This window comes from Mastigoproctus giganteus, chromosome 1, assembly GCF_048544385.1.
Source record: "Mastigoproctus giganteus isolate SK-2022 chromosome 1, ASM4854438v1, whole genome shotgun sequence".
NCBI lineage: Eukaryota > Metazoa > Arthropoda > Arachnida > Uropygi > Thelyphonidae > Mastigoproctus > Mastigoproctus giganteus.
This window is the reverse complement of record NC_143575.1, coordinates 108,144,917-108,172,277: the sequence shown is the minus strand read 5'-3', so window position 1 is coordinate 108,172,277 and position 27,361 is coordinate 108,144,917. Positions and strand designations below refer to the sequence as shown.

The window sequence follows — 27,361 nt, the reverse complement described above, 5'->3', positions numbered from 1 at the left end:
ATACAGCCTACTGCCTCTCATGCAGTCCCGCCATGGATGTATCATATACCGCCGTGTGACTTTTCATTCACAGCCTGGGGAAAACACACCATGTCCCAACAGAACTTGCTACAAATACATGCCACACTGAGAACCCAGCACGGCCAGTACACACCGATCTACACAGATGGATCTAAAACTGAAAAGCATGTTGGTGCAGCAGCAGTATTTCCTAACATCACTTTGTCCAAAAAACTCCCCACTGAATGTAGCAGCTATACTGCAGAACTCTGTGCTATCCACATAGCCTTAAACTACACACTCTCAAGAACTAGACTGCACAGCGTTATTTATACCGACTCCATTAGTGCTATCCAAGCTATACAACACAATACAAAAAATGATAACCCTTACTTAGACAGATCTGGAATACTCTGACCAAGTTAAACCAGAAGAAACAACAGGTTCTGTTATGTTGGCTCCCTGGTCACGCTGGCATTTCTGGAAACGAACAGGCCGACCTAGCTGCCAAAACTGCTACCGATCCTATAGACCAATCCTTCACTACACCAGCCGACCAGGCTAGCCGAGTGGGTAAAGTACCTTCCCGGCAACCCAAAGGTCGCGGGTTCGATTCCCGCCTCGGGCTTGGATCAAAGTACTGCAAAAACCTTGGGAGGTGCAATATGGCCACAGAAGCCGATGCGCCAACAACTACCAAATCAAAAAAAAAAAAAAAAAAAAAACCTTCACTACACCTATATCTGACTATAAGTACATTATAAATAAGTGATGCCTTGAACTATGGCAACATATCTGGCAGAATCAAGCCAACAATAAGCTACAACAACAAAAACAATAAGCTTTTAGATATTTTCATAAAAAAATATCTAAAACCATGGAGATCTAGTATCTGTGAGAACCGACATGAAGAAGTCGTATTAGCCCGATTAAGGATAGGCCACACACACCTGACACATCTTTATTTGCTGGCAGCCACTGACCCACCACTGTGTACAAACTGCAACACTCAGCTCACTGTCCACCAACTACTTATTGATTGTCCCAAGTACAGTATTCAGGGACAAGCTATGTTTATCTCATTTCCCACAACGAACACCTCTCTCAGCATTTCTGATCTACTAGGAGACACACCACATGTGACCAAAATTTTTGATTTCCTCAAACATATAAAACTATACAACACAATATAAACTTGAATAGCATCTATACAGACGCAATTCAAGATTTAACATCACCATAGTTAGCCGCATTATGGCCTTTGCTGTCCTTGCGCCGTAAAGCCCCCAAAACAACAACAACCAAATGATCCTGAATTCTACCCTTGATCATTGCCTCCATGATTTTCCCTACCACTGAAGTCAGACTGACAGGTCGGACTTCACTCTTAGAGCCACCCTTATGTATGGGAGATACATTGGCACTTTTCCAATCCAAGGGAATCTTCCCAGAGTCTAGTGATGCTCGCATAATTAGCTTCAATGGTTCAGTGCACTCGCTTGCCGCCTCCCTTAAGATTATAGGGTATATTCCATCAACTCCAGGAGCCTTACTGGTCTGTAGGCTCGAAAGTTTTTTCATTAAATAATCTTGCGAAATTTCAATATCATTAATTACATATTTTTCGACTTCGCTCCCACAATTTCCCATTGCCACAAAAGGTTTTTCATTTGTAAATATCGATGCAAAATTACTGTTGAGTTCGTCTGCAACGGCAGGCAGCTGGTGTATTTAATACTATCCCCTTTCCCCTACATAAAGGTCTGATCTGGTTTGTCCTGCTCTTCTTGGCATTTATATATGTGAAGAATTATCCCCCCCCCCCCCGTTTTGCTCTGTTTGCTAGTGATTTCTCATAAACTGCTTTGCCTGTCGAACCTTTTCTGTGGCTCTATTACAGATCGCCTTGTAGCTGTTATAGGCTTCAGTACTTTTTATTGCTCTGTAACCTTTCCATGCCACATTTTTCTGCTCAAGTAATGTGGCAACTTCACTATTCATCCAACTTGGAACCCTTCTCGTGGAGTATTTTTTTAATGGTATATACGCATTCAAGGCATCTGTGATTAATGTTTTAAAAGCGTACCACAGTTCAATTGTATTCATTCTCTGCACGATATCTACCCAGTTAATAGAGACCGTGTAGTACCTTAAGGCATCGTAATTTCCTTTTCTGAAATTAAAACCCATTCCTTTGCCTTTTACTTCTGCTACCTCTCTCGTCATCATCCACCGTAGAACTCCGTGATCACTTCCTGCTACTGGTTCCTCTACTGTCAGCCCTGTTATGTCATCTGATTCACGTGTGATGATGAGGTCTAGGATATTCTTTTCTCTAGTATTTTCCCTGACATGTTGATACAAATAACAGTCATCTAGTTGATTTAAAAATTTTGTTCCCCATGTCGAGTCTCCTTCCCATTTACTCCAATCAATTAGAGGCAAATTGAAATCACCCATAATAAGACATTGACGCTTACTTGCCCATTCCATTTGCATGTAGAGGCTTTCGTCATAATCTTCACAATCACCTGGTCTGTAGATTACTCCTACTTGCATTATACCTTTGTTTCCAACTATCTCACACCATACAGATTCTATACTAGCATGTGAAACATCCGAATCCGGGAAAGCTATCGTCGCACTCAGGCTGTTTCTGATAAGAAGCATTACCCCACCACCCCTTCTATCTACCCTATCCTTCCTAAATACATTATACAAGCCGTACTGAAACTCATCATCCCCAATTTCCGGGTGGCACCACGTCTCCATAAGCCCTGTTATGTCCGCGTTACTTGTTTTAACCAGCAGTTCGAATTCGCTCATTTTATTGACGACACTTCTAACATTACTATATAAACAATTAAGATTTACTGTTCTTGTATATTTAACTACCCTAATGCAACCCTTGAAGTTTTTTAGGCTCTCTTCCCTGGCATTAGCTACCCGCTCACGTGAAACGTTTCTGCCCCCAGAACATCTAGATAATATGTCCAGTTGGGGTAACACATAAGAACTTTTGAGGTATGTGCAAGAGTTACTTTGACCAATATTATCAGATAAATGCATGTCAGTATTACCCACATCCCCCCTAACTAGCAGTTTCCCTGAACATTTAAGGTATCCTCAGTAATACTGGCAAAAACTTTTGCACCACCTTTGTTTAAGTGTATCCTGTCTCTTCAAAACAAATTCCTTCTACCTACAAGTGTGGGCCATGCTGATAGAAATTTCCCCCCTAAAGTCTTGCAGAGTCCTTCAAGTCTTGAGTTAATCCACAAGACTTTTAACATATAATCCCTCCTATCGTGTCTGGACAGAATTGCAGACACATGGACATTGTGGCCTAGCTCACAGCATTTCCTCAGCATGGTCCTGTATTTTTCCAACAATTTCGTCAGATTGTGTATGTTTAATGTCATTTGTCCCACATGAATAATAATATTCTCTTTACCCCCTTTAAAATCTGACAATCTGTTGGTGACATCATTAATAGTTGCTCCCGGCAGACACACCCTGGTTCTACTCCACCTGTCCTTATTACAAAAAATATTTCCCGTTTCCCTGACAATGGAGTCTCTTAATAAAATAATGTCCTTTATAACCAGAGTAGTTTGCACTTGGTGTTTCTGTTTTGAGGCCCGAATCAGGTGTGCATCACTTGGTAGATTGCTGGAGTCTTGAGTCCCTGATGAGCTCCCAGATGCATTATTCTCGAGGGCAAGCACCCGTCTTTTTAGGGACTCAAATTGTTCCATCAGTGCACCAAATTGTAATTTAAGATCGGTGCACTCCTTACATCGATCACAAGGAAAAGAATCCCCAGGTGAGCTATGATTAGTCACCAGGTTGACCTTGGAAAACATTCCACAGGTTCTGCAACGGATTAAATCATGACTCACCCGTAAATCACCATCGGCTATTTCCGTGTGAGTCACAATACCCTGTGACGTCTTTAAGGCAGATCTTGTAACTACCATTATAAAATTAGCTAAATATCAATGAAAATTAACTTTAAAAAATTATATCTATAATATTATTAAAATCAAACTGTTACAGGAAAACCTATAACAAAATAATCCAACAATATCTAAATAAATCAAATATTTAAAAGCAGTAATCCAATCCACTTAACTGAGGAACTCTGACGAAGCACATCCGCTCACCTCGACTGCCAACACTCCAAGTTTTGGCAATCGAGGTGAGCGGACGTGCTCAACTTGTGAAAGTGTTCACTTTAGTGAAACTATTTGTTGTAGAGTGAATGTACACTGGGAAAAACACAATGCCTGATAAAGTTCCTTAAAAATTACTTTTCCTTGAAAAATTTTTAAGATGCATTTCAAAATAATGTCCATTAGAACCAAAAATAAACAAAGGTATATGGGCTGAAATTATTGATAGGGGAACAATGAAGCTGTAATGCACCATTAGTTGAGAATTATTTTAAAGCTGAAAGACTTGCTTTTCTTGTAATTCTCAAGGTACTGCTTATATCATAAAACAAACAAACAATTTAAAAATAGAGAATTATAAATTTTGGCACTCACAATTAAACCCTATATGCCTCCTTATTTCTTTAACATGTTCATGGTGAAGGGAGGTGAGGTGACAGACTGATGGGTTGCTTAATGACTGTTTATCAGGGGAAGCAATCCACTAGTGGGCTCCCCTCCCCTTTCTTAACATGTTCATGGCAGGTCAACCCACCAGTAGGTTGCCTATTCTTTTATCTACTTTACTGGTGTCTGAAAAAATACTTGTTTTTTTCACACTCTCCTCTCAGTCAAGTTGCATCTTATTTAAGAAGCACAGTCAAAGCTATAATTTTTTATTACAAAACTAGTCTGCCTTACTAAGTAAGGCAGACTAGTTCTCTACCTATCAGGCAGAGCAACCCACTGATGGATTGCAAACTACCTAGTTCTGTGGGAAAGCAACCAACTTTTGGGTCATTAAATGCTTCAAACTATAAATTCATTGACTGTGACTGATACCTTTGCCTCTTGCACTTAATACTACTTCACTTACAGTACATTTAATAATATGTTAACAAGCTTTATAAAATTATGGTTATTTCGAAATGTATGATATATTATCATGAAAAAATTTATTATTATGCTTACTAATTATTGAATAAAGAAAGAGAATTGTTCCTTTTTATAAAATTGGTTATTGAGTTTCTGTCAACAGCTACTAATTCATAATTGACATGACTCTTCCTGGATAACTAATAAATTTTAAAAATAAGTATTACTCAAGTATACTTTAGTAATACTTAAGCATTACATGACCATTGCTGTTCTGTTTTAACATCAAGTTAAAGCATTGCAGGAAAATTGGAATGGGGATATCCTTCACAGTCTTTATGATATTTTGGCATCAGCTCCTTTTTGCTCCATCATCCTGGCTGATTTTTCTGTAGCATTATCTGCAGCATCATTGGATATTCCTTGCTGACACATTCCTTTTTGATTTTTTCTGTACTTTTGTGTGAGAGTACTCTTACAAAAGCACTGTTTACCTTAATTCAAAAGTCATTTTAAAATAGCTTCTTGAAATTTCAAAATTGTCAGCTTAGAACTGGAGCTGAACTTTTATGTATTACCAGGATTTACTTGGGCTGGTCCAAACAGCATCTTATTGCAAGTTTTTTGTACCACTTCAGTCTTTTGAAGGCATGAATAGTAGGATGTCATCTGGTCAGAAATATCAACACATTTTTGGCAATATTGCTGTAAACTACATCAGGTTTCACCAGTTCTCCTTCATGTTTCTGTGTACTTTCCACTAGCACACATTTATGAAACCAGTGTGCTGAATGAATCAAGGTTTCCTGAATGACAAGAAACATTTTCCATGAAATGCAAAAGCCCTCTTCTAGACTGTTTACCTTCATTATAAAATAACACTGAAACTTCTGTTTAGAACAATGTACTGCATTTATTCAAAACAAACTAATAAATGACATATTTTCCTATGTTTAACTGAGAAATATATAGGCCTGTGTACTGGTGATCAATTTTGGAATTGAGGGTTTCTGTATGATAGGAAACATGTTTTTCATAAAATGTGTATGTTGCAAGCATTTTACTAGCCAGAGTAAAATGCTTTGAGGGCAAGAGTTTGAAATTGCTGGGGATTATTTTGTTGGCCAGGTGTGAGCAGTGACCAAGACTGCATTGTTTCTTTTCTTTTCATATGTGGTTGTTAACTGGCGTAAAGGTTTGATTTTGGGAGGGGGTTATGATTGCTTGAGTGCATTTTTGGTTGTCTGGAAATCTATTTTTATAGATACATGGGTGAGGGCAAGTTTAGAAAATTTTTAGAAGTCTAAAGACCATACTAAAATGTAATTTAGTTTGGCCTATGAACAAGACTAAGCAAGTTGACAGTTTTGGAGTCACTAGCATCAGTCTCAAGTATTTCTGAACTCCCCCCACACACACACCATACAAACCAAACTTTGAAAATTGCAAGCCTCCCTTAGTCTTGTCCAGACAATACAAAATTTTTATATTATATTATAATCTACTTTTCTAATTTTGTTTTCATTGATTCAATAGTTAGAAAGATATAGTAACCAAAATCTGTCTTATTTCTTTTATTTTTATATAACTGTTAACAGAATGAAATAAATACTGCTTTTACAAAGACAAGCAATTTGTTTCTTTATTTCAGTAACCATTGCTATTATCAGAATCAATTCTTTCCCAGTAATACATGCATTTTGAAAATTAGCAAAAATTTACAGAGTTCTGTAAATTTTTGAAATATTTATATTTCTATTCTGCTTTTCGATCATCAACTGGACCATTTCTAATTTGCGAGTGTAATTTTATCCATAAAACATGAAACAACATATGAACTGCTAAGTGCTTCGAAGTGTTTTTCTTTCTATTTACTGTCTGTGATCATATAACAAGCACCTGTGCAGACATATAGTTGGCCAGTAAATCAAAATGTCTTATAATAGGGGATTTTAACTTTCCAAATATTGACAAGAACGTGAGTTGGTCATCTCACACAGTAGCAAAACATTTGTGGATTTATTGGATGACTGTTTCCTGCACCAGCATGCTAGAGAGGCAACAAGAGAAAACAGTAATCTTGATCTGATTAACAGTGCCTCTTCATACATTGAGTATCTGCAGTTAAAATATCCACTAGGGGCAATGATCATAATATGTTGGTGTAGAATTTACTGAAAGGTGTAACCACAGTCAAGAGCAAAGGGAAGGGTCCTACTACAGTCACTTTTTTAAAAAAGTGACTGCAGTAGGACTAACTGATGTTACCAACAACAAATTCTAACTTTGAAGCATTCAGGAAAGTAATCATAGGCTTTTTATAATTATGAGATACTCTTCAAGGGTTAGTCCTAAATGGAAGTCAGATGTACTGATGAGACATGACAGAAAAGAAGAAGAATGCATGGAATATATAAATTGTCAGGTGATACAGAAGCTTACAGTAGATATAAACTAGTCTGTAATCAAGTCATAAAGGAGATTAGGCATGCTAAGCCAGACTGCAATATTTCTCTGGCAAAGAATGCAAAGATAAACAACAAAGGCTTAATTTACAGATACTTTTAGATATATTTTTTTTAAATGGGGGAAAATGATTTATTTCATTATCTTATAGTTCGGCTTCAGCTAAGATTCCAATTATAACTATTGGAGCATAGAAGTGTGAACGTACAATAGGTTGTCTGGATTTTTTTTTTTCTTTAGTACTTCAATTTTCTCAGTTCTCATTATAATGAGAACTGAGAAAGGACTTTCCATGTATTTTTAGAGTTCTGTAAACTGGCTCTAAATTGTAAATATCAGCATTATTGGTGTGTGTTTCTATTAACCTCCATCAGTGCAGAGTTCAGATTCTCAGTGGAAGCTCTCAGTTGCTAGTGGAACTGAACCTTTCAATTCTGCTAAACCTTTGGTGTGTTGCCATCATGGATAATTATTATATGCCTAGTGCCCCTCTTCAGAAAGACTACACTGAAATATCACTCTGCACTTTATACAAACATAAAAGAATAAAAAATAAAACATTGTTTTCAAAATACTCAGTCACTGAGCAACATAAAATGTGTTCCAATATAGTACAAGTAAAATTAAAAATAAATTTCAAGGACTTAAACTCTCTCAGGCAGTTTTAAGTTTTTCCTATACAAGTTTTACTGAATACTAATTAAATTAATTGAACTTATTTAATTTTTATTTTGAAATATTTCATCTATTTACTAATTTGATTAATTATTCATTTTAATCAAGCGGCTTGAATAAGTTGAATTGTTATATTTGAAGTATTTTATTTGTGAGTAAATTTCTAATTTATGAACAGGGTTATTTTTAGAAATAGGAAATAATATTTAATATAAGAAACATAATAATAAATAAATAATATAATAAATAATAAATTTTCATAATAAATATTAAATTTCACTGAAAAATTATTGTTTTCAGACAGTCCTTAGGATTTGGGACTGCCTATTGCTGGAAGGCTCTAAGATACTGTTAAGGGTTGCTGTTACTCTTGTGCTAAAAAATGAAGCCCAGCTAATGGAAGCCAAAAATTTTGTAGAAATAACAGATGTATTTAAGTCAATGCCAGCTGGTATTCAGTGTATGGATTGCCATTCTTTTCTTAAAGTAAGTTCATTTTCAGTGTGCAATTTATTGATTAAATTCTTAAAAATAATCTTTAAAATGTTTTAAAAAATGAAACTAAAAAATTCTGTGTTGTTATTATATTAGGTACTTGATAGTAGAGAACAGGGATGGCCAAACTTACTGAACTTCTGGGCTGCATATTTGAATTTTCAGAGTTGTGGGAACTGCCAAAAGTGCAGAAATTTTTGCAACTACTGCTTTTGAAAACACCTTTTCCACTAAATTTTGCCTTGCAGAAAAAAATTATCATTAACTTATGAGATGTTAGGTGCATCTGTGCTTAGTCATACCAACTACTTCTATCAGTAATTGCTAATAAAAGTAGAAGTCTCATGGATATCCGTGTACGCCATAAGTCGTTTGAAACAACCTGACTGATGTATAAAAATAAAGTAACTCCATAATATGATGATTCATAAGGATTGCGCACTATTTAGATTTCACAATTTTCATATTGAGCAGAGGAATTCAGAGAAATATGCTATTCAGAAATTGAAATACTTCAGCTGCTAATGTTGGAGACTATTGTCAGGGAAATGGGGAACATGCTATGTAAAAAGGATAGGTGGAACAAGGGTATGTGTGCCAGGGGCAAAGGTTGATGACATTGTAGAGCGGATATCATCTTTTAAGGGCACACAAGGTGATATTGTTTTACACGTTGCCACTAATGACATTAAGAGTAGGACACTGGTGGAATTACTAAACAAGTACAGGTCACTGTTGAAAAAAAGCCGTGAATTAGGGTTGAATTTGAAAGTGTCTGCAATTCTGCCCAGACACGATAGGAGGGAGTATATGATGAGCGCCTTGTCGATCATCAATTCGACGCTGGAAAGATTGTGCAAGGCTCAAGGGGTAGAATTTTTTTCAGTCTGGTCTGTACTTGTTAATAGAAGAGACTGCTTCTACAGGGATGGGATACACGTAAATAGAAAGGGTGCAAGGATATTTGCTAATGCTATTGAGGCAGTGTTAGGTGGGTCGGAAAACTGCTAGTTTGGGGGGATACAAGGACTAATAGATTAACAGTAGCCACTGGCAGAGGTGAAAGTGATTCTTTCACTGCTTCTATTAGAATGAGCAGCAGCCTGGAAAACAAGATGCAGGGTATTTCAGAGACTGCTGGGAGTCATTGCGGTACAAGCAAACACATGGGTTGTGTTAGGGTAGCTAAGAATAGGAACAGGTGCATGTATACTTGCGTATACACCAATGCTAGGAGTTTGGTAAATAAATTTGATGAATTTGAGTTATTGCTCAAAACATCAAAGGCAGATATTGTTTGGATATCAGAGACGTGATGTCACACAGATATAAGGAATGCAGAACTGGAATTTTGAGAGTACAATGTGTACAGGAAAGATAGACAGGATAGGAAGGGAGGAGGGGGTTATGCTATTAGTTAAGAAACACATCAAATCCAAGGAAGTGAAGCCAGTCGACATCGCTGGACAGTGCAGTGTCTAGTCAGTTTGGTGTGACATAAGCATTGGGAGATCAAAATTGAGAGTAGGAGTGTGTTATAGACCTAATGACTCAGATGAGTATAATAAAAAACTGTACAGGGAAATAGAGTGGGCCAGTAAATCAGAGAGTCTTATCATAGGGGATTTTAATTTCCCAGATATTGACTGGTATTTGTGGGTTGGTCACTGAAACACTAGCAAGGCTTTTGTGGATTTATTGCATGATTGTTTTCTACATCAGCATGTTCGGGAGGCAACTAGAGGGAATAATACTCTTGATATGATTATCAGTAGGCATTCGTCATGCATCAAGAATCTGTAGATAAAAGGAACCACTAGGTGGCAGTGATCACAGTATGCTGAAGTGGAATTTACTCAAAGAGGTAACTACCATCAAGGGAAATAAAGGGAAGGGTTTTGCTTTCGTAAAGGTGCCTACGGTGGTCTGAGACAGTATTTAAATTCTATACAGTGGGACCAACTGATGATGTTACCAACAGCAAATTCAAAATGGGAAGCATTCAAAGAATTTATCTTGGAAGCTACTAAGCTTTACATACCAACTAAGAAATATTGTTCAAGGCTTAGGCCTAAATGGATGTCAGATGAACTTATGAGAAACATGGCAGAGAAGAAAAATGCATGGGATACATATAAATTAATGGGTGATATGGAAGCCTATAATTAGTATTAGTATTAGTAACGGCCGCATGGTGCAGGAAAGCCTATGGCTTATGCTGCACCATCCAAAAAAAAAAAAAAAAAAAAAACAATGTAAAAAAAAATAATAATAAATAACTAAATAATAATAATTAATAAAAAAAAAAAAAAAGGAAATTAAACCTATCATCCTATGCGCTTCCCTTACTCAAAAGTACTATCCAGATGACCTTTAAATTTCCTCGAACGGTCGGCCTCTACCACCCATGAAGGCAACTTATTCCAGTAATTCATAACTTGCTGGCTAAAATAAAACTTCCTGCAGTCCAATCTAAACATTTCCCCCCGTAACTTGAACGTATGTCCCCTAGTTCTAGCATCATTTATAATCTTGAAAATTTCGTCCTCATTCATTTTACTGATTCCTCTCAGAGCCTTAAACACCTCAATCAAATCTCCTCTAAGGTGTCTAGTTTCCAAACTCTGCAACCCACATATTCGAAGTCTTTCTTCATAAGGACGCCCTTTTGCCGATCTCACCAGGCGAGTTTCCCGTCTTTGCACCCTTTCAAGAAGCTCGATGTCTTTCTTTAGGTGCGGTCTCCATACTTGAACACAGTATTCCAAGTGTGGTCTAACATAAGCCTTATATAATGGGATTATCACGTCCCTATCTCTACTTGCCAAAGTTCGATAGATCATTGATAGGACACCATGGGCCTTCCTTGCAACCTGTTTACAATGCTCAGAGAATTTCATGTCTGACCGTATCGTAACACCCAAGTCCCTTTCCTCCAGTACTGCTTTAGTTGAACTCCACCAAGTGAATAAGTTTTTTTGGGATTACTGTTTCCCAAGTGTAATACCTTACACTTTGTTGGATTAAAGCATAGCTGCCATTTTTCTGACCATTCCTGTAGTCTATCTAGGTCTCTCTGAAGAAGCTCAGCTTGACAGTGATCATTAACTACTCTACCAATTTTAACATCATCTGCAAATTTAGACATCACGCCCTCTATCCCTTCATCGATGTCGTTTATGAAAATTAAAAACAACAGTGGTCCTAATACTGATCCTTGTGGAACCCCACTTCTTACATCAACCCAATCTGAGGAATAGCCATTTATCACAACCCTCTGCCTCCTGCCCTGAAGCCATCCTTCTATCCATCTAAGGATTTTCCCAGTGATTCCGACCTGTTCCAGCTTATAAAGCAACCGCTCATGTGGGACTGAGTCAAAAGCTTTGCTGAAATCTAAATAAACAATGTCGAAATTATTCCCTAAATCCAGCTTGTGAGTGACCCTTTCGAAATAGCGAACCAGATTTGTTAAACATGATTTTCCCTTTACAAAACCATGCTGAGTACCCTTGAGAATTTCAATTCGATCCAAATGATCCTGAATTCCACCCTTGATCATTGCCTCCATGATTTTCCCTACTACTGAAGTCAGACTGACAGGTCGATAATTTCCAACTTCACTTTTAGAGCCACCCTTATGTATGGGAGATACATTTGCACTTTTCCAATCCAAGGGAATCTCCCCAGAGTCTAGTGATGCTCGCATAATTAGCCTCAATGGTTCAGTGCACTCGCTTGCCGCCTCCCTTAAGATTATAGGGTATATTCCATCAACTCCAGGAGCCTTACTGGTCTGTAGGCTCGAAAGTTTTTTCATTAAATAATCTTGCGAAATTTCAATATCATTAATTACATATTTTTTAACTTCACTACCACAATTTCCCATTGCCACAAAAGGCTTTTCATTTGTAAATATCGATGCAAAATAACTGTTGAGTTCATCTGCAACGGCAGCTGGTGTATTTAATACTATCCCCTTTCCCTTACGTAAAGGTCCGATCTGGTTTGTCCTGCTCTTCTTGGCATTTATATATGTGAAGAATTCTTTATCCCCCCTCTTTGCTCTGCGTGCTAGTGATTTCTCATAAATTGCCTTTGTCTGTCGAACCTTTTCTGTGGCTCTATTACACATCACCTTGTAGCTGTTATAGGCTTCAGTACTTTTTATTGCTCTGTAACCTTTCCATGCCACATTTTTCTGCTCAAGTAATGTGGCAACTTCACTATTCATCCAACTTGGAACCCTTCTCGTGGAGTATTTTATTAATGGTATATACGCATTCAAGGCATCTGTGATTAATGTTTTAAAAGCGTACCACAGTTCAATTGTATTCATTCTCTGCACGATATCTACCCAGTTAATAGAGGCCGTGTAGTACCTTAAGGCATCGTAATTTCCTTTTCTGAAATTAAAACCCATTCCTTTGCCTTTTACTTCTGCTACCTCTCTCGTCATCATCCACTGTAGAACTCCGTGATCACTTCCTGCTACTGGTTCCTCTACTGTCAGCCCTGTTATGTCATCTGATTCATGTGTGATGATGAGGTCTAGGATATTCTTTTCTCTAGTATTTTCCCTGACATGTTGATACAAATAACAGTCATCTAGTTGATTTAAAAATTTTGTTCCCCATGTCGAGTCTCCTTCCCATTTACTCCAATCAATTAGAGGCAAATTGAAATCACCCATAATAAGACATTGACACTTACTTGCCCATTCCATTTGCATGTAGAGGCTTTCGTCATAATCTTCACAATCACCTGGTCTGTAGATTACTCCTACTCGCATTATACCTTTGTTTCCAACTATTTCACACCATACAGATTCTATACTAGCATGTGAAACATCCGAATCTGGGAAAGCTATCGTCGCACTCAGGCTGCTTCTGATAAGAAGCATTACCCCACCACCCCTTCTATCTACCCTATCCTTCCTAAATACATTATACAAGCCGTACTGAAACTCATCATCCCCAATTTCCGGGTGGCACCACGTCTCCATAAGCCCTATTATGTCCGCGTTACTTGTTTTAACCAGCAGTTAGAATTTTCTCATTTTATTGACGACACTTCTAACATTACTATATAAACAATTAAGATTTACTGTTGTTGTATATTTAACAACCCTAACACAACCCTTGAAGTTTTTTAGGCTCTCTTCCCTGATATTAGCTACCCGCTCACGTGAAACATTTCTGCCCCCAGAACATCTAGATAGTACGTCCAGTTGGGGTAACAGATAAGAACTCTTAAGGTATATGCAAGAGTTACTTTGACCAATATTATCAGATAAACGTGTGTTTATCTGATAATATTGGTCAATATTAACTAGCAGTTTCCCTGAACCTTTAAGGTATCCTCAATAATACTGGCAAAAATGTTTGCACCACCTTTGTTTAAGTGTATCCCGTCTCTACAAAACAAATTCCTTCTACTTACAAGTGTGGGCCATGCTGACAGAAATTTAACCCCTAAAGCCTTGCAGATTCCTTCAAGTCTTGAGTTAATCCACAAGGTTCTTAACATATAATCCCTCCTATCGTGTCTGGGCAGAATTGCAGACACATAGACATTATGGCCTAGCTCGTGACATTTCCTCAGCATGGTCCTGTATTTTTCCAACAAATCGTCAGATCGTGTACGTTTAATATCATTTGTCCCCACTTGAATAATAATATTTTCTTTACTCCCTTTAAAATCTGACAATCTGTTGGTGATATCATCAATAATTGCTCCCGGCAGACATTAGCATTAGTAGAGGCATTTGATGCAAGAAAGCAAGCTTATGCAGCATCAGCCAAAAAAAAAAAAAAAAAAAAACCACTTCCACTTCACCCCTCTGTTCGTTCAAAATACCTGTCCAGCTGAGCCTTAAACTTATTTAGGCTATCAACTTCCACGACAAGGGATGGAAGTCTGTTCCACCAACCAACCACTCACTGGCTAAAGGCAAATTTCCGCACGTCTATCCTACATCTGTCTTTCCTCAATTTGAATTTATGCCCTCTCAGGTGATTATTCTGAGCGAGAGGAAGAATCCCATCAGCATTGAGCATGCTCAAACCATTCAATGCTTTATACACCTCTATCAGATCACCTCGCTGGTGCCTAGTCTCCAGACACTGTAATTTCCAAAATTTAAGCCTTTCTTCGTAAGAGCACCCCTTTGTTCCATTCACTAATCTTGTTGCCCTTCTCTGTACTCGTTCCAGCAGCTCTACATCCTTCTTGAAATGAGGCCTCCAGACCTGTATACAGTACTCTAGGTGTGGCCTGACCATTGCCTTATACAAGGGAATAATCACCTCCTTATCCCTGCTAGAAAAATTCCTATATATCATTGACAATACACCATGAGCTACTCTTGCAGCTCGTCTGCACTGCTCAGAGAACTTCATATCTGCCTGCACAATTACCCCCAGGTCCTTTTCTTTCTCCACCACTGTCAGTGTAGTACCACAGAGTTGATATGTTGCTCTGGGGTTGCTGTTTCCCATGTGTAGTACTTTACATTTGTCAATGTTAAACTTCATTTGCCACCTCTCAGCCCATCTGCTCAACCTTTCCAGATCCTGTTGCAGCAGCATAGTGTCAGTAGTGTCCTTGACAACCCTGCCTACCTTTGTATCGTCTGCAAACTTCGACATTAAGCTTGATATACCATCATCAATATCATTTATGAATACAGAAAACAATAATGGACCCAACACTGAGCCCTGAGGGACTCCACTAATAACATTAGTCCACGATGAGCAGTGTCCATTGATTACCACGCTCTGTCTTCTCCCCCTCAGCCACCCCTTTATCCACAGCAGCAATTTGCCTCCAATGTCACACTGCTCCAATTTGTGCAGCAGTCTTCCATGTGCAACAGTATCAAAAGCCTTTCTAAAATCCAAGTATATAATATCAAAGTTATTCCCTGCATCCAGTTCCTTTGTGACTGCATCATAGTATCCAATCAAATTGGTCAGGCAAATGTTTGTATAGTTTGTTAATATTTTAAATGTTTGTATAGTTTGTAAATATTTCAGTTAAATATTTTAGTCCTACTCTTTTGGATGCAACAATATTTCTCATGTATTATGAAACCAGAAGTAAAAGGCATTTTCCTTAGTGATCTATGTAAATGCAGGTAAATAATTACGTAGTGATATTGGCTGAAGTCCAGTATAGTATACACTGGCAGGTACTTTGATGAAAGTGAGGAAGATGGCAATAATTGACAGGTGAAGGCATTTCCCTTTTCTGATTGTTTTGTGTCATCGAGGAGGGTGGCTTAGCTTAGGTAGGGTGTTATCCCTCCATCCCGATGTTTCAAAATGGGAAAACGAGTTACCGAATTAAAAACAGTGGCAAATGTGGGAAAAAACACCCTAGGAATATCAACCTAGGAGGACAGTGGGTGGAGGAAGCAGTGGCATCTGCCAATCACTGCTTTATTCCTGTCCATTTGTCAAAATATGGGAGTCACAACTTGTCAATCACTGCTTTCCCACTGTTTTGCTTGGTGCCATGTTGGAGGGTGTACACAGTTCTGGAGCTTTGCCATGATATTTATGACCTTGAGAATTCCGTACACTACAAATGCACAGGTAAATAATTACATAGGTCATTTCCTGATTAGATATAAACCAGTGCGTTTCGACAGGTGTGTCTTTTACATATAAAAGATTTGACTTACTCCACATACCTCTACATTTTATGTAGAAAAGCATGCATGGGGGTGGGCAAACCAAGCCCATACTCAGCAGATGTGTTGAAAAGGAAGTTGCCCCGTTTTTTTCTTTTTTTGGCTGATGCTGCATAAATTTTGCTTCCTTGCATAATTTAGCATTAGTATTAGCATTAGTAGAGGCATTTGATGCAAGAAAGCAAGCCCATGCAGCATCAGCCAAAAAAAAAAAAAAAAAAAACCACTTCCACTTCACCCCTCTGTTCGTTCAAAATACCTGTCCAGCTGAGCCTTAAACTTATTTAGGCTATCAACCTCCACCACAAGGGATGGAAGTCTGTTCCATCAACCAACCACCCGCTGGCTAAAGGCAAATTTCCGCACGTCTATCCTACATCTGTCTTTCCTCAATTTGAATTTATGCCCTCTCAGGTGATTTTTCTGAGCTAGAGGAAGAATCCCATCATCATTGAGCATGCTTAAACCATTCAAGGCTTTATACACCTCTATCAGATCATCTCGCTGGTGCCTAGTCTCCAGACACTGTAATTTGCAAAACTTAAGCCTTTCTTCGTAAGAGCACCCCTTTGTTCCATTCACTAACCTTGTTGCCCTTCTCTGTTCTCGTTCCAGCAGCTCTACATCCTTCTTGAAATGAGGCCTCCAGACCTGTATACAGTACTCTAGGTGTGGCCTGACCATCACCTTATACAATGGAATAATCACCTCCTTATCCCTGCTGGAAAAATTCCTGTATATCATTGACAATACTCCATGAGCTACTCTTGCAGCCCGTCTGCACTGCTCAGAGAACTTCATATCTGCCTGCACAACCACCCCCAAGTCCCTTTCATTCTCTACCACTGTCAGTGTAGTACCACAGAGTTGATACGTTGCTCTGGGGTTGCTGTTTCCCATGTGTAGTACTTTACATTTGTCAATGTTAAACTTCATTTGCCACCTCTCAGCCCATCTGCTCAACCTATCCAGATCCTGCTGCAGCAGCATAGTGTCAGTAGTGTCCTTGACAACCCTGCCAACCTTTGTATTGTCTGCAAACTTGGACATTAAGCCCGATATACCATCATCAATATCATTTATAAATACAGAAAACAATAATGGACCCAACATTGATGATGGTATATCAAGCTTAATGTCCAAGTTTATAGATGATACAAAGGTTGGCAGGGTTGTTAAGGACACTACTGATGCTGTGCTGCTGCAACAGGATCTAGAAAGGTTGAGCAGATGACTGAGAGGTGGCAAATGTTTAACATTGACAAATGAATTTAAGTACTACATATGGGAAACAGCAACCCCAGAGCAACGTATCAACTCTGTGTTACTACACTGACAGTGGTAGAGAATGAAAAGGACCTAGGGGTAATTATGCAGGTTGATATGAAGTCCTCTGAGCAGTGCAGATGGGCTGCAAGAGTAGCTCAATGGTGTCTTGTCAATGATATACAGGAATGTTTCTAGCAGTGATAAGGAGGTGATTATTCCCTTGTATAAGGCAATGGTCAGGTCACACCTTGAGTACTGTATTCAGGTCTGGAGGCCTCATTTCAAGGAGGATGTAGAGCTGCTGGAACGAGTACAGAGAAGGGTAACAAGATTAGTGAATGGAACAAAGGGTTGCTCTTACGAAGAAAGGCTTAAGTTTTGCAAATTACAGTGTCTGGAGGCTAGGCACTGCTGGGGTGACCTGATAGAAGTGTATAAAGCCTTGAATGGTTTGGGAATGCTCAATGCTGATGGGATTCTTCCTCTTGCTCAGAATAATCACCTGAGAGGGCATAAATTCAAATTGAGGAAAGACAGATGTAGGATAGATGTGCGGAAATTTGTCTTTAGCCAGCAGGTAGTTGGTTTGTGGAACAGACTTCCATCCCTTGTTGTATAAGTTGATAGCCCAAATAAATTTAAGGTTCAGCTGGACAGGTATTTTGAATGAACAGAGGGGTAAAGTGGAAGTTGTTTTTTTTTTTTTTTTTTTTTTTTGGCTGATGCTGCATAAGCTTGCTTTCTTGCATCATATGCTTCTACTAATGCTAGTTTAAAACTGAATTTTTTGGGCCATTTATTTAGATTTAATTATTAATATTACTCATTGACTGAACTAATATTACTCATTGACTTGAACTCGGCTTTCATATGTAGTTAAACTATAGAAATAACATCTGAAAATGCCTGTGCAGTTCCAGCTAGATATAGTACTCCAAAGTAGGGTTGGTGCTGAATGCTTTCTGTTGCATATCCCTGAGTAATAATTACCAGGTGAGCCATCACACTTTAGTCACTACTCACTTCAGCACTGCTAGTTATTAATTATGAGTTATGTAATGTTAGTTGGTAATTTGATTGTTAGGATTATTTCTAACAAAGTTAAAATTTTTATTCCTATATACAGATATCTTTTTATATATTAAATAATTCGTGTTATGGATTGTAATGGTGTGGGGCAAGTTGCAACTATGATGATGCCAACTATTCACAACTTTACCCCCCCCCCCCCCCATTTAATATCTGCATAAACTTACTCCACCAATATTGTGGCTTGGGCATCCTTTCTAGCCTTACTTCTGTTACTGCATCCTTGTTCCAGCACTATATTTTTAGTATGGAAATACATTAATTTTCTTTTAATAATAAAGGGTTCAGCTTTATTTTGTAGAATATTGATTTACTTGGTTATTATTTTTGTAATCATACAAGACTTTTCAGTTGTTTATGTTTACTCCTCTAAAATATTATATTGAAAGATTTATTTTAAGGCAATATTCAGAGAACCAGGATCTTTTTCAAGGACAATGATTTCTAAATTAAGGAATTCGTGTAGAGCTAAAGTCGAGAAGCAACAGGAGGATCAAGTTCAGATTAGGCAAAAACAACAGCAACTCATACAGAAGCAAAAACAACAACAACAGGAACTTGAGCAGCAGAGATTAGCTCAAGAAACTCAAGTAGTTAAACAAGATGAAGAAGGGCTGCAAGGTAAAGAAATAAATTTGGAGGTAACTAAAGAATATGATATACAAGTAAAAGAAATCAATGATGAACAAGATGCAGGGAGAAGTGAAATTGATGAAGAAGATATTGAAGAAAAAGATTCACAAAGTACAGATTCAAGCGATAGCAGTGAACAAGATATTGGAGTAACAGAAGACAGAGAATCAGATAATCAACATAATGTCATGCGTGAAGAAAATGATGAAATTTATCTTAAGAATCACAAAGAAAGCTATTCTGATAGCCATCCTATACAAACTTTACCAAAAAATAAATGAATAGTGTTGAGGTGTTTGTAGTGCAATTTATTTTACCCAAGACATAATTCAAATGGACTTTTCTAGAACTTGAAGCAATAACTGCCACTAATTTTTCTAACTTCTGTTATAAGTTATGAAAAACAGGAAAATGAAGGATGTTTATTGTTTTTGCAGGAAATAATCACTATAATTCACAAAAGAAATCTCTTTTTTGAGAGACTGTTGAATATATATGTTGCAAACATAATAAATATTTAATTTATATATAAAGTTATAAGTTATCACATGCTATGTTAATTATACAGAATTTATCATGTTTTTAATTGTTATTATTTTTCCTATTTTATCTGTGATGTATACTGTATAGTGAAATATTTCATTGCCATAACTGTAGATATGAAAAAAAAAAAAGCATCTGATACAAGCAACTTATTATGCATATGGATGCAGCTAGTCACCATTTTTAAAGTTGGTATTATTCAGTGGCTTCTTTCAAGTTTGTATAATAAAAATATTTAATTTTTTTTTCTGCTGTTTAATGCTGTATGCATTTTTTTAATTCTGCATTCATAAATGAAATATTTGTTAGTGTTAATTTTTTGTGTTCCTGAATGTGTATGTCCTGTAAAGCATTATGTGTGACAACTTTAAATATAGGCTTGCAGATAATGAATGTGGATATAGATTTAGGAAGAAAATAGAAACAGTATAAAATCATGGTATGCAATTACTTTAAACTAGAGCTATATCATAGTGCAATTAAAAAACATATTCCTTGTAAAGAGAGAAATGCTGCTCTTGTGTATATAAGAATGTTTCCATTATAAATACTATATACTGTCTGTCACTAGTTTAACAGTAATGATGTTTATTAACTGCCTAATAATTAAAATAATCCTTGGATAAAATGTAAATGAATGCATAATGCATTTAACCTGGATAAAGGTTAAATGCATTAAAAGTCATATTAATAATAAATATAATAGTCATATGAACTGGTCTAAGATTGCATTTGTCTTAGGCCACTGGAATTTAAGTTGAAATTGTATTAAAGTGATATAAGCTGATCATTATAAGCTGATTATAAAAAAAATATTAACAGTATAGTTAAGGGCTATTCATAATTCACCTGTACTTAAAAACAAAAGGGAAAAAACATGTGATCTCTACAATAGTAATATTTAGACATTTGGTCAAATCTGGTTACTTTCATATAATGCAAGTAGTAATTGCAGTAGTTGTTCAATGACATGCATTCAATGCATAAATTAATGTTACCTCAGAATTTGCTTCTTGTATTGAGTTCTAGTCACTTATGTCCAGTAATGAGGTGTATTCATACTCTCAAAATCCATGAAGCATTTCTATACTAGTTTGCTTTCTTTCTGATTTGCTGCATTTGTAAAAAGATACAAGATGTTTCAAAGCATGGAACAAATATAGGAGTGTATTACAGCTAAAAATAAGAAAAAAAAAAGTTTCTGTAAGTATACATCTCAAATGTCTTTATATCATGACATTAAATATCAATCATAAATCAAAATATTAAATCATAAAAACAAAAAAGAACCAAATAAATCTGTAAAAAGAAAACGTCTAAAGCAGTTGTTCAATGCAGCATTCAACAAAACCACCATCCACTCTGGAATGACTTATTTTAGGACTATTTTTTAAGGTTCAGCAGCTTCCAAAATGTGATTTCTCAATTCATCTTTCATGGTAATACATGTAGAATAAACCATGAATTTCATGTGGCACCACACAAAGTAATCCAAGGGTGTGAGGTTGAATAATCATGGTGCCACTGTAAAGGACTCTGAACAGTCTGCTGGTTATTGTATTCCATATTTTAAAAAATTCAGAAACATGGAAAAAGTGGGCTGGTGCATCATCATGCGCAAACATATTCTCTGCCAATTTTCAAAGGATATTGTCTTCCAACAGTCTCTTCGATCGTTCCATAGAACATGTAAGTGTGCTGTTCCTGAAGGCCTTGCTGGTAAAAAAAAAATAAGGGCCAAGAACACCACAACAAATATTAAAGGAAAAAGTATATTGATAATGAGTACAAACAATCATATGTGGGTTTTCTTCTGCCTCAGGTGTGAGTGTTCCAAGAGTTGAGAATTCCATTTCTTATAAAATATGATTCATTAGCATTAGCAAGAGCACATGATGTAAGAAAGCAAGCTTATATAGAATCAGCCAAAAAAAAAAAAAAAAACCACACACCCCTTTCTCATTTCACTCATCCACCCACTTCAAATGCTTGTCTAGTTCTGCCTTGAATCTGTTTAAGTTATCCACTTCTACAATGACAGATGAAAGTTTGTTCCAGCAATCAACCACCCACTGGTTAAAGGCAAACTTCCGCACATTTATCCTAGAACTGTCTTTCCTCAATTTGAATTTATGTCCTCAGGCGATTATTCTGAGCAAGAGGAAGAATACCATCAGCATTGAGCATGCCCAAACAATTCAAGGCACCTCAATCAGATCACCTAGCAGGTGCCTAGTCTCCAGACACTGTAATTTGCAAAATTTAAGCCTTTCTTCGTAAGAGCAACCCTTTGTTCCATTCACTAATCTTGTTGCCCTTCTCTGTACTTGTTCCAACAGCTCTACATCCTTCTTAAAATGAGGCCTCCAGACCTGTATACAGTACTCAAGGTGTGGCCTGACCATTGCCTTATACAAGGGGATAATCACCTCCTTATCCCTGCTAGAAAAATTCCTGTATAGCATTGACAAGACACCATGGGCTACTCTTGCAGACCATCTGCACTGCTCAGAAAACTTCATATCTGTCTGCACAATTACCCCCAGATCCTTTTCACTCTTGTGAAAAGGATCTGGGGGTAATCAGTGACCACTGATTATACATTTTCATGAAAAATAAATAAATAGGAAATATGATTTAAAAGAGAAGTGCTGCCTAACTACTACAAAACTGAAAACTCAAAATCCACATCTATTTTAAAATTAGTTTTTAATTTCTGCTTACTGCTGCTGAAAATTCTGGGGAATTAATATTAGAACTGCTACCTGACTATACTGTCCTAAATCTACTGCTAAACTGAAAACTCAAAACCAGTAGAATTTGGTTTTCTGTTTATTTTCTTTCTATTTTAAAAGCTCCTTAATCCCTAATGAAAATTACAGGAATATTGCAATTGTTGCCACACCTAAAATATTACAATCCAGGAAATCCCAGTTAATCCTCTGATAGTAACTTTTTAAATCGATTTTTTTGTTTAGATTAAGTTTCTTAAGGGTAACAATTATTTAAAAAAAAAACATAGGGGTTAGTTCTAAACTAACATAATATGAATACTTTACAAGATTTTTCCCAACTTATGTTAGTTATAAAAAAAAGAAAAATAACTAAAATAATAATAATAATGAGTAAGTTAAAAATTTCCAAAAAAATTAGTTCTGTCTGGTTAAAATAGATTATTTAGGTACCAGTATTTTACTTTGGCTACAGTGTAGTACAAATTATGCAAGATATATTTTTTAAATGCTAAAATAATTTCTTTTAAGTCACTTTGAATACAGAAATACAACTGCATTATGTTCCTACAACCCATACTGACACCAAAGTGATGTCACACAATTTTGTTACTGGCAGTGGTAACGAACATGGCCACAATAATGGGCTATACTTGATACATGGTTTGTTCTTTAACCACGATCACTGGAATTGAAGCCAAATTAATGCATAACCATCACAATTATCATCATTCCTTTATTTTCATTCAAAGCAAATTTAAATTGTTGTATACCTGACAAATATTTTAATATTGTTTCTGTTCAGTTATAGTATAGTACTAGAAAATACACCTTTCTGAGCCTTGAAAGGTGTGCAGAGAGCAATATGAATGCAATAGAGCAATGTTTTTCCTGTGAGATGTGCATAGACATTCTGATCTAGACAGTATTCCAACATATATCAACGTAGCACTATACAAACAAAAAAGTTTCCAATTCATGTTAAATATAGAACTCATTCTTAAAATGACCCCATGGGTAGCACAGTTCTTGCTAATAGGAGAAACAAGAACTAAGGGTTAAAAAAAATGAAATCTTATAGAGGGTAATCTTAGACGATTGGATTTCTTGAAGTTTACTTTCAGGGAGCATTTTGTAAATATGCTGTCCCCTCTCCACACACACACACATAGGGTGAAAGATCTGAGTGTGAGTCCTGTTAATCATGTGAGGAATTTTTATGGGCCCTTTTCACAATGTGGCTGCATTGGTTAGTCTCAGGCAAGGGTAGCATGGTGTTTTGTTCCTGGAAACTCAGATTTTTCATCCAGTAAACAGAAAATTGACCACAGAACACACAATTTACAAACAGTATATATGGAATGATATGGCCTTAATTGCTGATACTCCTAAAACCCTACTACTACATACATACTTGAAATTCTTTTAATATCACAATTATAAAAAAAAAAAAAATGCTTTCTTGTTAACCTAAACCTAAATTATTATTATTAAGAATAATTACATGTCATGAAATGACTGTTCTTGTGTTTCTAACAGAACTTTTACAACACGATATAATATACCTTATATATTTAATGTGTTACTTTAACATTAAAGATTAATATTTTAAAAGTTTTGATTGGAAACATTGTAATTTACTAAGGAATTTTAAAATATTAGTTGCAATTAAATTAAAATGTTAAAGAATTATGGTATGGTAATTATGATAAAATTTGGTTCAGTAATAGTAACATTTCACAAATATGTAAATAAACTTTTATTACTAATGCTCCATTATGGCTAAATCTCTAAATATGTTAAAGATAAAAAGGAGACTTTATTTTGCACAAGTAAATTGTTTCAAAGCTTTTTATCAAATTTATTAGTTTTTTTAAGAATGGCTAAATTATGCAAGGAAATAGACAACGAGGATCTTCCAAAAAAAAACCTCATATTTTTCCCATCACAAAAAGTGACCATCTAATTTCCCTTTGCACTTTACAAACTCTTATTCAGAAGGATAATAACAATTACTTGCCAAGCCTTTGCCTCTTTGGCAACATTTAAAACATGCTCCCTGAAAGTAAACCATGAAATCCATCCAGCCTTCTAAGATTTCATATTTTTGACCTCTAGTTCTTGTTTCTCCTATTAGCAAGAACAAACTTCCTTGTTATTTTACTGATACTCTTCAATCAGGTCCTGTAAAATGTCTGGTTGCAAAGCTTTGCATTCTGCACCTTATAAGCGACTTTTCATGGAGACATCAGCTGGCACCCTTACAGTCTGGCTTCACTTCTTTGATCTCTCTCTCTCTCTCTCTCTCTCTCTCTCTCTCTCTCTCTCTCTCTCGAAGCTTTGTCTTTTTTTTAACTGTGGCATCCAGATCTGAATACAATTCTAAATGCAGTCTCATCTTATTCAGAGGGACAATGGAAGTCTTGTGTGAAAACTAGCACAAGCAGATAAAAGTCAAATTTTTTCAATCTATTAAAGTTTGCTATGAGATAAAGTTGATTGAAACAGTTAAAGGGTAGGACTGTAATATTAAACCAACCCTTAGATGTCAACAAAATCTAATCACCTTTTTAATTAAATTACAGCCTACAAAATTAAGATAGACATTTACTCAATAATAGGACTAAAAGTTGGATAAGGAAACAGTAAAAGAGAAGCATAAAATTATAAAGGCAAGATAAATTGTTTAATAAAATAAGATCTTAATTATAGAGAGAGAGACTTTAAAAGTTTGGGATTAATTTCGAAGACCAGAAAATCTTATCAATTATTGCTTACTTACACAAGGGGTCAGCAGCCTGTGGCACTGGCTAAAAGTGTCACCCAGATGGCACCAAGAGAAATTTTATGTAATCACTGTGACATATAATTACTCTGAAAATTAGTACAAATTCAAATTAGATGTGCCAGAGCTCCTTCTAAAGGGAGCCTGAATACTTTCATCCCTCCCCTCAAATGAGTCCATTATTGAAAACAGTAAATAGTTTACCCTATTATTTCAAAAATTCATCATTTTACCAGAGATGCCAATTCAGAATAAACCTGGCAGCCAGGCTTCCACATCTAAAAGGTTGCTTACCCCCTGCCCCACCCTAGAATCACAATCCAGCATCACTTCAGCTAATTTCATTTGAACTAATCTGTTTATGCTGTGTACAAGCTGAGAATATGCTTTAAGACAAAAAGGTAGTAATAATAATTTATCTTTACTGGACCTAAAAGATAAATGTGTACATTAATAAAAAAAAAAAAAAAAACAGACAAAAAATACAATATCCTCAGGGGTATGTAATTTACAATATGTTATATTTGTAAAATAATAAGAGAAGTTTATCTCAATATAATAATACATAGAACACTTCCATAATACGGAAATGTTCTACGTATTATATTGAGGTAAACTTCTCTTATTATTTTACAAATAAGAACATATTGAGCATTACAGCTCTGGTTCATACTATCTAATATGTTATATTGCACTACAATTTTAAAGAAACTTTTTGGAAGCACTTATAAAAGTGAAACAAATCCTCAGAGAGGGTAATAAATTATTTTTCAGAATTAATAGAAAGTATAGCATTTTTGAACTGGCTACAAAAAATAAAACCCTAAAAATTTATATATCTATTAGAATTATGTTATTGTGAGTTTTAATATATTCTGCTAATATGGAATTCACTTTTGACTGCATATGTAATTATTTTTAATTAGAAAAGTATGGCTGTAAAAAAAAAATAATTTTTTATATTTATATACAAAGTGCACAGCATACCCACTGTTATGCCAATCTAAATTCAAATATGTTGAAGTGCAACCTAGTTTGGGAAAATTCAAACTCTTTCAGCAGCCTGTAAAAACTTTGAAAGATAGAAGACCTCATCATCTTATAACCACCCTGCATTTTAATTATTACAAGTAGAATCTCACTTACCCTGAAATACTCCTGATCCCAAAACAATTGGGATCAGGAGCATTTCAGTTAGTCAAATTTTTAGATTAATTTTAAATGCATTCAAAGCGCAGTCAGTATAAAAGGGAAAGGAAAAAATTGAGAAAAATTTACAGCATTTATGCTGTAAATTTTTCTCATTTTTTTATCTTTTTATATAAAAAAATTAATTATAAAAAATTAATCATTAATGTAAAATAAATTAATTTTACATTAATGATTTACACCTTACATACTGTACATGCTTATACAGCTTTAAAATAATTGCTAATGTTACTTTGCTTGAAAGATATCAGTCTTCCCCAACCAATGCAAAGTTCTGCATTTTCTTTAAATACATAATTGTTTATATTCAGTTCCACTTGCAATCTAGTCCATCTAGTAGTGATGTGAAGGGCATTAAAACACTTTACGAGCTGTTGTTTCCATAATGTATATTCATCATAGGTCCCCTCTTCACTTTCTGTTCAATTCAGATTGAATATTTAATGATGAAATTATTTCTTCATCTTTCAAAACGTTTTTAACCCAGTTTCGAAAACTTCAACTAATGTACAATTCATGCTTTGTCTCTAGTCTTTGTGCATCGTTGTTACAATATCCAAAGAATTTATTACACAATTTATCAAAGTATACACACAGAAAACCCCTGTTGATGGGAAGTTAACTGAGAGGATATATACAATAAAAATTTAAAGACAGAAGCATATTAAAACAAATAACAAAATAAGTTGTGTATCTGTGGAAAAAGCCTAACAGGCGAGGCAGATTATCCATGCTGCTT

At 36.0% G+C, this 27,361-nt stretch overlaps 1 protein-coding gene across 1 annotated transcript in view; it reads left to right on the top strand.

The window, feature by feature from the left end:
• The window catches only part of LOC150091088 (growth hormone-regulated TBC protein 1-like), a 214,834-nt gene extending 195,195 nt beyond the window's left edge, over positions 1-19,639 (top strand). Inside the window, exons 8-9 of the mRNA XM_090381738.1 lie at positions 8,472-8,657; positions 19,122-19,639. Of these exons, the coding sequence (XP_090237864.1) occupies positions 8,472-8,657; positions 19,122-19,634 (699 nt within the window). The 3' untranslated portion in view covers positions 19,635-19,639. The remainder of the gene's footprint in view (positions 1-8,471; positions 8,658-19,121) is intronic.
• The last annotated feature ends 7,722 nt before the right edge of the window (positions 19,640-27,361 follow it).